The 13513-nt window shown below is 38.4% G+C and overlaps 2 protein-coding genes across 9 annotated transcripts in view; one reads left to right on the top strand and one right to left on the bottom strand.

Moving 5' to 3' along the window:
* Positions 1-8125, bottom strand: part of ANKIB1 (ankyrin repeat and IBR domain containing 1) — a 159777-nt gene extending 151652 nt beyond the window's left edge. For 2 of the 4 annotated variants that reach the window (XM_060157017.1, XM_060157018.1), the window contains exon 1: positions 7585-8122. The gene's annotated coding sequence lies outside the window, so the exon portion shown is untranslated. Of the gene's footprint in view, positions 1-7584 lie in introns of all 4 variants that reach the window. The other 2 variants (XM_060157021.1, XM_060157019.1) reach the window with 2 other exon arrangements.
* KRIT1 (KRIT1 ankyrin repeat containing) overlaps positions 7653-13513 on the top strand; it is a 38133-nt gene continuing 32272 nt past the window's right edge. Inside the window, exons 1-3 of one of the 5 annotated variants that reach the window (XM_060157027.1) lie at positions 7653-7676; positions 8429-8614; positions 12932-13056. In XM_060157027.1, the coding sequence (XP_060013010.1) occupies positions 12955-13056 (102 nt within the window). In that variant the 5' untranslated portion in view covers positions 7653-7676; positions 8429-8614; positions 12932-12954. Of the gene's footprint in view, positions 7677-8070; positions 8615-12931; positions 13057-13513 lie in introns of those variants that run through there. The other 4 variants (XM_060157026.1, XM_060157022.1, XM_060157028.1 and 1 more) reach the window with 4 other exon arrangements.

Raw genomic sequence — 13513 nt, 5'->3', positions numbered from 1 at the left:
ATTTATGGGTGATGGAACACCATGTCTACAGCTTGCTCCAAAAGGTTCTGAAAAAGACTATGATAATGGGTATGTACATATGTATTTATACACACATATACAAACATGTATGCAACATATATATGAAGACAGAAAGAGAGAGGACAGGCAATGGAAGAAATGCAGTAAAATATTAACAATGGTGGAATCTGAATGAAGGAGATAAAGGAGTTCTTTGTACTGTTCTGGCATCTTTTAAGTTTTAAATTATTTCAAAATAGTTTTTAAAAAATGGGATTATTAATATGTGATACAGAACATCTGGTGTTACAGCAAATGATAAGCAGCTACTGTCTGAGGCTAGGAGACAGAATGAAAACCTTGGCTTAATATGTTTATTTACATAACATTCCTTTACAATACCCTGAGGGGATACATGAATAGGAGGACAATGTTTTATGCCTATTTGGCGTAAAGGCATCTCAATGTTTTTAAGTGAACTTTCCTTTCTCTTCATGGATATTAAATAGGCATTTTACAGTTCAATGAGAAAAGGAATTCTGACTTATTCATCTCTGTGGTTCCAGTACCTAATGCGTTTATGACTTTTGTCAGTTATGTCTTGAATAGGAATTCTATCCCCAATATTATTCCAGCCAGAAAATACAGCGATCCTACCAAATATAAAATAGCTAGTGGGAAGCAGCTGCATAGCACAGGGAGATCAGCTCGGTGCTTTGTGTCCACCTAGAAAGGTGGGATAGGGAGGGTGGGAGGGAGACACAAGAGGGAGGAGATATGGGGATATATGTATATGTATAGTGGATTCACTTTGTTATACAGCAGAAACTAACACAACATTGTAAAGCGACTATACTCCAATAAAGATGTTAAGAAAACAAAACACAGTGATCTAAGTACCAAGAATTCTGTTACACTGGAAGGGAAAAACTGTATATGTTAAGCTAAAATATATATGTCAGACTGAGGATCGAAAAATATCAAGGATACCTTTCTTAGGAACTTGGAGGAGGAATAATTATATGCTCTACAGTCCTAAAAACAAGAATGTATAACCAGAAGCAAAAGGCCTTAGTCTAAAGAATGACTAACTGTTGACAGTTTTTGGTTAAAACCAACCAAACAGAACAGAATACAAATGAAATTTGGTGAAAAGAGCTGACAGTGGATGACAATTCTTTAAAAAATTTGAGAGGGGGGCTTCCCTGGTGGCGCAGTGGTTGGGAGTCCGCCTGCCAATGCAGGGGACACGGGTTCGTGCCCCGGTCCGGGAAGATCCCACACGCCGCGGAGCGGCTGGGCCCGTGAGCCATGGCCACTGAGACTGCGCGTCCGGAGCCTGTGCTCCGCAACGGGAGAGGCCACAGCAGTGAGAGGCCCGCGTACTGCAAAAAATGAGAGGCCCGCGTACCGCAAAAAAAAAAAAAAAAAAAAATTTGAGAAGGTCTGAAAAACAATTAGCCTGAACCATATCATACTGCTGATAAAGCATATATCCTACTAACAGATGAGTAAGGTCATTTTTAAATATGAAAGAATACATTTTTATTGCAGAAACCAAAACTCTCCAAAGCATCAAAGAATTGTCAGAATTGAACTGAGAATGTTTAAAAGCTAAATAGGTTTCATGTAGCTCAATACTCTCTCCTTCCTGGAGAATACGAACATTTTTTAGTACATTTTCTAGGCTCTTGGTCCCACTAATTAACTAGAAGAAAAAAAAGGTTATGCATGCTTGAAAATCTGTGTTACAGTTAACCATAATGAACTTCAGAACTGTCTTTTCAAAGGTTTAAACAACAGCTGAAAATTACATTTTGCTACTATACAATTCATCTGCTCTAGTAAATAAAAGATACTAATACCTTATGAAATTAGACTCTTTCTACTCATAGCGTTATTAACCTGACCTGACCAAGGAGGTGAAAGACTTATACACTAAGAACTATAAAACGTTACTAATGGAAATTGAAGATGATTCAAAGAAATAGAAAGATATCCCATGCCCTTGGATTGGAAGAATTAATATTGTTAAAATGGCCATACTACCCAAAACAATTTACAGGTTTAATGTGATCCTTATCAAATTATCCATGACATTTTTCACAGAACTAGAATAATCCTAAAATTCCTATGGAACCATAAAAGGCCAGAATTGCCAAAGCAATCCTGAAGAAAAAGAACAAAGCAGGAGGCCTAACTCTCCCAGACTTCCAACAATACTACAAAGCTACAGTAATCAAAACAGCATGGTACTGGCACAAAAACAGACATATGGACCAATGGAACAGAACAGAGAGACCACAAATAAACCCACACACCTACAGTCAATTAATCTTTGACAAAGGAGGCAAGAATATACAATGGGAAAAAGACAGTCTCTTCAGCAAGTGGTGCTGGGAACGTTGGACTGCCGCATGCAATTCTATAAAATTAGAACACACCCTCTCACCATACACAAAAGTAAACTCAAAATGGCTTAAAGACTTAAACATAAGACATGACACCATAAAACTCCTAGAAGAGAACATAGGCAAAACATTCTCTGACATACATAAATCATACCAATGTCTTCTTAGGCCAGTCTCCTAAGGCAACAGAAATAAAAACAAAAATAAACAAATGGGACTTAAACTTACAAGCTTTTGCACAGCAAAGGAAACCATAAAAAAAAAAAAAGACAACCTACAGAATGGGAAAATATTTGCAAAATGATGTGACCGACAACGGCTTAATTTCCAAAAAATACAAAGAGCTCATATAAGTCAACAACAAAAAAACAAACAACCCAATCCAAAAATGGGCAGAAGACCTAAATAGACATTTCTCCAAAGAAGAAATACAGATGGGCAATAGGCACGTGAAAAGATGCTCAACATTGCTAATTATTAGAGAAATGCAAATCAAAACTACAATGAGTTACCATCTCACACCAGTCAGAATGGCCATCATTAAAAAGTTTACAAATAACAAATGCTGGAGAGGGTGTGCAGAAAATGGAACCCTCCTACACTGCTGGTGGCGATGTAAGTTGTTGCAACCACTGTGGAAAACAGTATGGAGGATCCTCAGAAAACTAAAAATAGAATTACCATATGATCTAGCAATCCCACTCCCAGGTATATATCCAGACAAATCTATAATTCAAAAAGATACATGCACCCCTATGTTCACAGGAGCAATATTTACAATAGTCAAGACATGGAAACAACCTAAATGTCCATTGACAGATGAATGGATAAAGATGGGGTACATATATACAATGGAATACTACTGAGCCATAAAAACGAACAAAATAATGCCATTTGCAGCAACATGGATGCAACTAGAGATTATCCTACTAAGTGAAGTATATCAGAAAGAGAAAGACAAATACCGTATGATATCACTTATGTGTGGAATCTATTGGGTTGGCCAAAAAGTTCGCTCGGTTTTTTCCCATAAGATCTTACAGAAAAACTGAATGAAGTTTTTGGCCAACCCAATAAAATATGACACAAATGAACCTATCTATGAAACAGAATCTCGGACAGAGAACAGTGGTGGTTGCCAAGGGGCAGGGAATTGGGGGAGGTTTGGAGAGGGAGGTTGGGGTTAGCAGATATAAGCTTTTATATAGAGAACAGATAGACAGTAAGGTCCTACTGTATAGCACAGAGAGCTATATTCAATATCATATGATAAAACATAATGGAAAAGAATATTAAAAGAAGAACGTATATATAACTGAATCACATTGCTGTATAGCAGATATTAACACAACATTGTAAATCAACTATACTTCAATTAAAAAAATTTTTTTAAATCACCTACAGGAAAAAAAATTAAAAACTGTTAAAACTATATTACAAGTTCTTCCCCTTAATGAGAAATCTTAACGTCAAATCTTTTCTAGCATATAAGAAGTAAAACAACATTCATCATTACTATAAACCAGAATCTGTATGGTTTATTTTTTTGTTTTTTTTTTAAAGTCTGGTTGGGGGTCATGAATTAGATTTTATTTCAGTCCCTTTGAGGGACAAGAGAAATGAAAGACTTTTTTTAAAAAATAAATTTATTTATTTTATTTATTTATTTTTGGGTGTGTTGGGTCTTCGTTGCTGCGCGGGGTTTCTCTAGCTGTGGTGAGCGGGGGCTACTCTTCATTGCGGTGCGTAGGTTTCTCATTGCCGTGGCTTCTCTTGTTGAAGAGCACTGACTCTAGGCATGCGGGCTTCAGTAGTTGCAGCATGCAGACTCAGTAGTTGTGGCTCACGGCCTCTAGAGCAAGGCTCAATAAGTTGTAGCACATGGGGCTTAGTTGCTCCATGGCATGTGGGATCTTCCCAGACCAGGGATCAAACCCGTGTTCCCTGCATTGGCAGGCGGATTCTCAATCACTGCCCCACCAGGAAAGCCCTGTGTGGGTTTGTTAGTTAGCTAGCTACCTATCTATCTATCTATCTATTTATTTATGGCTGTGTTGGGTCTTCGTTGCTGCACGCAGGCTTTCTCTAGTGCGGCAAGCGGGGGCTACTCTTCCTTGTGGTGCGCAGGCTTCTCACTGCCGTGGCTTCTCTTGTTGCACAGCACGGGCTCTAGGGTGTGCGGGTTTAAGTAGTTGTGGCGCATGGGCTTAGTTGCTCCGCAGCATGTGGGATCTTCCCAGACCAGGGCTCGAACTCGTGTCCCCTGCATTGGCAGGCAGGTTCTTAACCACTGCGCCACCAGGGAAGCCCCCCAGTGTGGTTTTTATTTTTTTTTTGATTTCTTTTTTATTTTTTTTTAACATCTTAATTGGGGTATAATTGCTTTACAATGGTGTGCCCAGTGTGGTTTTTAAATGGAGATAAAATACTTCTTAGGACACTTCTAAGAATTAAATGAGATAATGTAATAACTAAATGCAGGGTAGCTAGTGTGAATTAAGTGCTCAATAAATGGCCTTTACTGTGTTAATTCTTATAGAAAGGTTGTGAAACAACCCTGAAATATGGTCAAGTAACTTAAAAACCTATTAGAGATGTCTGTAAAAGCATATGGATAAAATCACAGTCAAATATCTAGACTGGCAAATTCAGGGAGGATAGGAATCTTAACTTATTTATCCTTGTAGTTCCAGAATCTAACATAGTGCCTGGTACACAGAGTAGGCATTCAATAAAGGTTTATTGAAATGAAGTGAGTATGAAAGTAAGTTATCTAGAAAAGAAAAAAAAAAGAGGTAATCTGAGGTTGTCTGAAAAATAAACGTAAAGAGTCACCAAATTACTATTCCCTAAGCAAATCATACTTTAAGAAAGAAAACAAAATACCTAAGCAGTTTTAGAACCATGCACAGAAAATCCTCTCAGACTGGTCTTTTTAATAATGACTGAGCCACTCTCAAATCTGTTTTGGCAAATGTGTCATATATAAAGTTCAATATTAGAGAGAAGGATTTTTAAATTTCATCTAAATAAATGTTCATACTCAAAGAGGTAAGAAGTACCCAAAACACTTGAGGAATCTTTCCTAACTTCCATTCAAGAAGAATCAGACTTAATTCATAGTTCTTCCATCTATTTATACATGAAAATTAGCTTGAGCTTTTACCTACAAGTAAGTTGTAAATACACATATTTCACTTTCACAAGTTCAAGTGCACCCCAGAAAAGGAAGAGGAAAGAAAGAAAACCAACTCTCTCAAAAGTGGGCAGTGCTATAGGAGTATAAAAGAGTAGCAAACAAAACTTCTCTCCCATGTCTCAGCAGCCACCTGATAGAGCCCACACTTACGGCACGGTCTGCATGGTTTCAGAACACTTTCATATTGAAAACTCAAAATTCCCAGTGCAATGGGCACGGGAAAAAGCATAATGTGAAAACACAGTCCTATCTTTTCCACCCTACGTCCAAGAATGATAGGGGTCAATTTACTGTTTCTAAGAAGGACCTTTTCAAATTATTGCCCATCACCTCACTACAGCACCCACTCTTCTTATTTGCAAACTGATCAATTTTACGAAAAGCAAAAACCACACCCTTAATAATACATTCAACTCTGTGCAGCGCTTGGCTTCTGACACAAGCCGGTAAAGTACAATTCCAGAGAGACAGCTAGAGATACATCTTTTAAGCCTAGTTCAAACTAAAATTTGTGAACAGTGTGCAGTTACAAATCAAATAATAACCTCAAATCAACTGCTAGAAGGAGGTCTTGAAAACAAAAAAATCATTATTAAACATTTACCTTTCTGAACAAAATGACGTTTTCTGAAAACAATAACCAAAGCTACCAGTCTAAACTAGAGTAATTTAGAGAACAATAACAAAGAACCTGTAGTTCACAGAGGAAAATCATTCTTAAATTATCATTTGCTTCCTACAGTACCTGGAAAAGTACAAAATGCATGAAGTCAGCTAAGAACTATTGTCCAGTCACTGACAGCATTAGTTACTTTTTAGTCTAATTTCTGGAAAGTTCTGCTGTGGTAGTTTAAAAAGGAAACCAAATTTTAACGAGAAAAAATGCCTAGTTTAAAATCTGGAAATACACATTGAAGATATTCACGGTTAATTTTTTTTTTTTAACTAAGAAGCAGGAAGGTGACAGGCACAAAGGTGTGTAACATCTGTAGATGGTTGAGCCAAATCAATTTAAAAAAAAGTCTCTATGAAATTAAGGATTTAAGATAATATCTTGACAAATATAATCTGACATGATCAAAAATCACTTTAGTTTTTTTTAACCACTAACAAAGCAAAAACTTCCAATACAAAGATTTTCACATCATACACACACACACTTTAAGAATTAAATGTAAATTCAACACACTAAAAAATTATCTAAAGGTATCCAAAATACATTTGAAACATCAGACTTTTGTTTTCACATTGATTTCTCAGACCTACTAGTAAATCTTCCCTGGAATGGGTCTTCATTTCAATACAAGGTTGTTCAATATGCCACTTCGTGTGAATAGAGCTTGTGAGACATCCTCAAAACCTCCTCGGGAGTTCTTAATTTACAGCTCTAATTCCAGTTTCCTGCGACTCAAACAGCAACGTACAGAAAACAGCTTATACACAGAAAGGGAGAGGAATGAAGGTCCAGGGGAAAGGTCCATTCTTTTCTGGTAGCAGAAGATGCAAAAATAAAGGTTCTCTAGAGCTATGTGCCCCTATCCCCACCCATCATAGCCCTTCACTTTCATCCATCCACCCGCTCAAGACTCTCGAGCTCACGAGAACAGCCGAACCCGTGGCTTTCCACGTCTCAAAGAATGGGCGGGGGAAGCTGTGAGGTCCGGGGTACAAACAGAAAAAAAGGGAGGACATAGATCCTTTGAGGACAGAGGGACAAGAAGATGCATCCAGATGGTGAGGATGGGACGTGCTACCGAAACACAGAGGCTTGCAAATTCGCTGGGAGAAGAGCTCCCAATGGGTCAGACAGAGGATGTTGACTGTTCAGGGATGGGGACACACAATCCTCCACAAATGAAGGGAGGCACATTTGCAGGAGTCCCGGAAGGGCGTGAACTCGGTAGCGCTGAACTCGGAGCCGAAAATAGGTTGAGACAGCCTCAAAAAGACCGGTACGTCGAAGCTGAGACTTACGGTTACTTCCCGGATGAGGGTAAGGGTCGGATGGACTCCGCAGCTCTGCAGTTCTGCCGCCCCTGCCTCTCGCGCCGAGCCGGTGACCTCAGGTACTCCCTGCGCCCCACCCACCCGGGCGGACGCCCTTCCTCGCGCTGCGCCCCCTCCTCACCGGCCCCGGTGCGCCCGCCGGGCAAAGGCTGCCGGGGCCGAGGGTGCGCCCTGGAGGCCCGCGGGGAACTCTGCGAGACCTGGAAGCGCCTGCGGCGAGGCTCAGACTGGGCGGGCGCCCCCCATGCCTCTCCGGCCGCCGCGCCGCCTCACTCGGGGGAGGAGAAGAGGGGGCGGTGGCTCTTGCCTCCGCCTCGCGGTCAAATCCGGCTCATGCTCCAGCCTGGCCCGCGCTTACAGCCCGGGCCGCCCCCTCCCCTCCCCCGCCTCCGGTTCAGCCGCTGGCGTGCCCACTGCCGCCACCACCCCAGTCCCCGAGCCGCCCGCCACCTGCCCCAGACAGCCCTCAGCCCCAGCTAGAAACGACAGGAACGGCAGTAGCTCAGCAGCCGACCCGGAAGCTCTTCCACCACCAACCGCGAGGCTGCGAGGGGCGTGAACCCGGAAGCGATTTCTTCGCCCCGGTAGCATCGGGATGGAAAGCTAAGGCCTTTGAAGATCTGGAATCCCCTAGTTTGGGGAGGGGGTGAGGTGTGTATGGCGCTGAGCTGGGAGGAGAGGGAAGGCCAATAAAGAGCTTGTGGACAAGAGGCTCTCCGAGTCCAGAGATCAGAGCTCTCGAGGCGCGGGGTGCGGAGGGCGGCCGAACACGCCGGGCGGCTTCTGGCGACCGACTGTTTTCCTGTCACAGGAAGTTGGGCCTGGCCGCTGGGAAAGTGAAGGGAAGGAGAAATGAGAAAGCGGTGACGGTCCCCCGCCCCCCAGGTGACTGTCCCACCCACTGAATTGAATGTAGTGGCCCGGGAGGTCCTCGGCCCCCCACACGGGTGAGACGAGGAGGAGCACGATTCAGACTCCAGCGAGAGAAACGGAAAGGTAGGAGGCCGAACTATCTTCATCCACATCTAGTTTTTCCAGGCAAGGACTTTACTTCTTACAAGTAATTACAAAGACGCCAAAGACCCTTTTTGGGTGGCGGCTCTCTGTGCAGAGAGGCGTGCACGTCCTTTTCCGTTAGTGGACGCTGATGGGCGGTGGCGGAGGAAAAACCTCCTAGGCAGAGTGTTGATTTTTGTCATTTCAGGAAAAGCGATTCACAACTTGTCCTTGGAGCTCACCGCTCTTCTCTTTCCCTCTCTACATCTTTTAAGGCTTTGGGCTTTCGTTCTTTGCTCGGTTCTCCATGGTGTTTTTAGCTTCACCAGAAATCTTTGATCTAGCTGACCTGACTCGGGACCTCACCTCCATGATTCCCTTCTCACTCTTGGAGAGTTTTTGTATCTTCAGTTTGCTTGCAGATGCTTCTCTCAGCATCATGTCTTTTAACTGCTTTGATGATGTCCTCATCTTATTTTGGGGAAAATGTCAAAAACTCAAAAATGTTTTCATAACAGTAGGAAAACAAATAATTCATTCCATGATCTTTTCGACTTAAACCCGAGTTAATGTGTTAGTTGGTTTCCCCTTCGAACTGGGTCGAAGAACTATAGTAGCAGTTGATATAAAGCATGTTTAGATATACTACGGATGAAATCATGCTCCCCCAAATAACCTCCTTAAATATACTTGTAGGAATTCATTTGTTTCCCAATTCCACTATTACTTAGTTCCTTCTGTGTTAGCCAGATTTAGTATAATTGCATTCAGAAGGTATTTGAAGATTATTAAATATCTTAAATTACAGAATAGAATGTCACTTAACAGAAGGAAAGTACTTGAAAATTACCGATGGTACTTTTTGATACTACCTGATGATTGGTAGAACTGGTTGAAAGGACAAGGACAAAACAAGCTGTGTTAGAAGTAGCACCAGTGACTATTTTCTATTCTGCTTTATTATTACTTCCTCTCTTTTTATTACTATAAACCAATTTGAGTGGCAAAAGGATGAAATTTTTAATGGTCAACATATCCCTGTAGGGGAATTCTTACAGATATTTAGTTGCCATCACTTCTCTCTAATGTAACAATGCTTTAAAATATTAAATTGTTCCAGGAGAGTGGAGAAGTGGCATGTAGCTACTCTACCTCAGTTTTTTTTTCCTGTAAAATGGAGATAATAATAATACTTCATCAGGTTTGGGGGAGAATAAAATGAGTTAATGCATGTAAAGCATTTAGCACAGTGTCTAGCACATAATAAACATTATAGGTGTTAGCACTTATTCATATTATTTTAAAAGCATAATAACATGGGTTTTATTAGGTTGAAAAACATTGCTTAAGGATGGAGGAGAAGGGATCAGGAACATCCTACAGAACCCTAAGATAATGCTCCTTTTTTTGTTTTTATTCATGAAGTACACTTTCTGATCATTATTGGTAATTTCTATTAGCATGTACTTTGTAAATCATCTTGTCAATTTTGACTTCTGGTAACTAAATTTACAATACCTATATTCATGTACTGAATCTTCTCTTTTTCTTCATTGCAAACAACTTTTCAAGTTTGTCCATCTGGGGAATTACGTGGCGGTCCAGTGGTTTAGGACTCTGCCCTTCCATTGCCTAGGGCCCGGGTTCAATACCTGGTCAGGAGACTAAGATCCTGCAAGCCTTGCAGTGCGGCCAGAATAAATAAATAAAGTTTGTCTATCTGTACTCTATACAGCAAATGTTTCTCATTAAAGACATTATTGGCAGTTTGTTCAACAGGACTGTTTTTAGTAAAGATGTTAACAAACCTCCCCCCATGGGGACTAAATGGCATCTGTTCACCCCATTTCTCCCCAGTCATAGTGACGAGAAATGCCCGTACAGATTTTCAAATGATCCCAGGTAGGTATCACTCCCAATTGAGAACCACTTCTACATATTTGTAAGGCTTTATTAGTTAGGCAGCATATTATCATTTATTCTTAAGCATTTTCCAGAAAATGCCACATATTTCCTATTGGTCACTTGAACCTTTATCTAAAATTCAGTCTAAACACATTACAAATTTTAGTTATAGCTTTTTCTGTTATTTTTAGCTCAAATTACCCTCTTCCAATCCTTTTGCATGTGTTTCTGCCCTGGCAGTTTTGCCTTCATATATTAGTAGCTTCTGTTCTTTTGCTCACTTAAGCCTTTGTTTCCTTCTTTCATGTCACTGGAAGTATGTATATTTCAAACATTCAAGTATGAATATTTCTTGAAACTCAATTTTTAGAATCTTTGGGGTACATTAACATTAAATGGCGTAAAAACAAAATGCTATAACCCTCATGGTTTTTTAAAATTATATCACATTTGTTTATCTTTTAAAAATTGAGTGTATTGTGCAATACCAAATATTCTAGAGAAGTGATAAGTATTAACAAATAAAGCTTTTTGCTAATAGATGTTTTTTTAACATGAGTTGACCAGCGCAGGAATTGATTTGCTTTAAATCATGTTTAGAAAACTAAGAATTACTTGATTTCTCTTTTTAGGTGCTTAGTAGAAAAAAGGGTTTCCATAATAGTGCCATATATGTTACAAAATGTATTCACAATGCAATGTCTTTCTTTTGGGGGCTGGCAGTCTTCAAGGAGGCATCCATATATTTCAAAATTTGTTGGGTTTTATTATCTTGAAGTCATTGTTAATCTGAGGTGAAAGGTAATTGCTAAATAGAAATTCTGAGAAGAAAAAAGCCTCATCTTTTTCACTTAGTATAGAAAGTGCTGTTGTATGAGGTGGGTTTTAAGATGATCTTATGGAAAAACTGAACTGAAAATAATTCCACAAGGTATAGAGTGAAAATGAATGTCTTCAAAACTTTTCACAAAATGAAATGTCTCAATCCTAATGTTTTCTGTAGTTTCTCTGTTGAGGTAGCTGTAGTTTCTCTGGATCTAAATCAGTGAACATTTTTATAATCTAAAATAAAATATTTTATAATTTATAACTAAATTTTATAATTTAAAATAATTTATAAATTAAAATAATTTTGTGCAATAATTTTAATGGTTCTTTTAATTTTAGGCTAACATTTACTTAAAATGTCATAAGTTACTGGATTTTAAAAACATTTCTTTTAAAGGAAATTTTCCAGTTATAAGGCAGTGGAAGGAAGTAAATTAAAGGCTTTTGTTATTACACAAGGAAGCAAATTAAAGGTTTCAAAATGACTATTAATTGCAGTTGAGAAAACAGTAAAGTCCTCTATCTCCTCTCAAAAGATATTCAAAACCTTTCTTGAAAATGAGCTCTTTTTTTTCTATGAGAGTTGGGGCAATAAGGAAATCATTAAATATGAACAGGTCATTTTAATGCCTAATGGACTTTAAAAAAAACTGAAGAAGGTTCATCTCACCATGGCTAGGAAAGCAACTCCTTGCTTGATGTTCTTTTAGAAATTTACTGGCATATAAATGAGAGGAAGTTTTTTTAAAACAAATAAATAAAATATATTCAATACAAAGAGATTTGTTTTAGTCTAGCCATGAAAAAAAATTAATAATAGCACTTAATGAAGAGATGGAACTATCAAACAACCGAGAGTGCTTGAACTTCAATTACTTGTTAGAAATTGCCTAATGGAGACTTCAAATTAGTCTGGGGAAAAAAGTGTTCATGTGTATGTATATTTAAATATATATATTATATATTTGGAAGAAAATTTTTGGATTATGTAGGGAATTGATAATGGAAGTGGGAAAATTCTTAAGTCATCATCAGAAAGCTTTTATGAACTGACTAAATGTTTTTGAGTCTGTGATAGGCAGCTCCAATGAAAATTATAAACTATCCTTTAGTTCATCCAAATGTCAGATATCAAAGTTCTTTTTAAAGATTCTGGAAAGAATGTCAATGGCAGCTATCTATTTCTAGCTTCCAAACTATTAACAGTATGACATTCACTTGTGCAATTTATGGAAAATAAGTGGGTACTATTCTAAATTGCTAGTTCAAGCCATTTTTTACTTAGTATTTACAAGACATTTTATAATCATATCACCTTTTTATAGGTCCAAAAGGCAGATTCTTATGCTGTTAAGACCTATGAAAGTATGTATCCCCATTTTAAAAAACAAAAATCTACCTTTAATAGGAAAAAAGGACAAAGTAATCTTAAATTATAAACAAAGGTTTTGAATGGTAACATATTATCAGTTATCTCTGACTTGCTTTTTACATAGTATATGTATTCTAAGATAGAAAAATCAACATTTTGTTTTTTAAATTGTTTTTCAGAGTGGTTATGTGTCCTTTAACTTAATCTTTCAAGGGATTTCTTTGTTTTATAAAGCAATGGGAAATCCAGAAAACATAGAAGATGCGTACGTTGCTGTTATTCGGCCAAAGAATGCTGCCAGTCTCAATTCTCGGGAATACAGAGCTAAGTCATATGAAGTGAGAACGATTTACTAACATTTGATTTTCAACCATTGAATGTCATTCTCCATTATCATTTTCATTTACATATAAAGTATAACCATAGCCTGTAAATTCTTGTTGATAACCTTGATCTTGACAAGCTAGAATTTACAGTCGTAGATCTGCCCATCATCATGTCTTTTCCGCTACATGTATTTTGACCATTTTTCTATTCATTGATAGGGATAAATTATTAGATATTAAAAGTTACTTATTTGAGTTTTACTTATAACTTATGAGAGTTTGGTTTTTAGTACAGTTTACGGAATGGCTCTCAAAAATTGAAAAAAAAATTGCAAAATTCAGCTTATTCAAAATTCCAACCTAAATTTCGTTCTTGGCTGTTCTCCCAAAGAACTATTTTTAAAAGTTCATTAAAAAATATCTTTACCTTTAATTAAGTTTTAGGCAATTAAGTTACTTCTCTGTCGTC

This window comes from Lagenorhynchus albirostris, chromosome 8, assembly GCF_949774975.1.
Source record: "Lagenorhynchus albirostris chromosome 8, mLagAlb1.1, whole genome shotgun sequence".
NCBI classification, from domain to species: domain Eukaryota; kingdom Metazoa; phylum Chordata; class Mammalia; order Artiodactyla; family Delphinidae; genus Lagenorhynchus; species Lagenorhynchus albirostris.
Note: the sequence above shows the minus strand (reverse complement) of the source record. Positions and strands in the feature narration are given on the sequence as shown.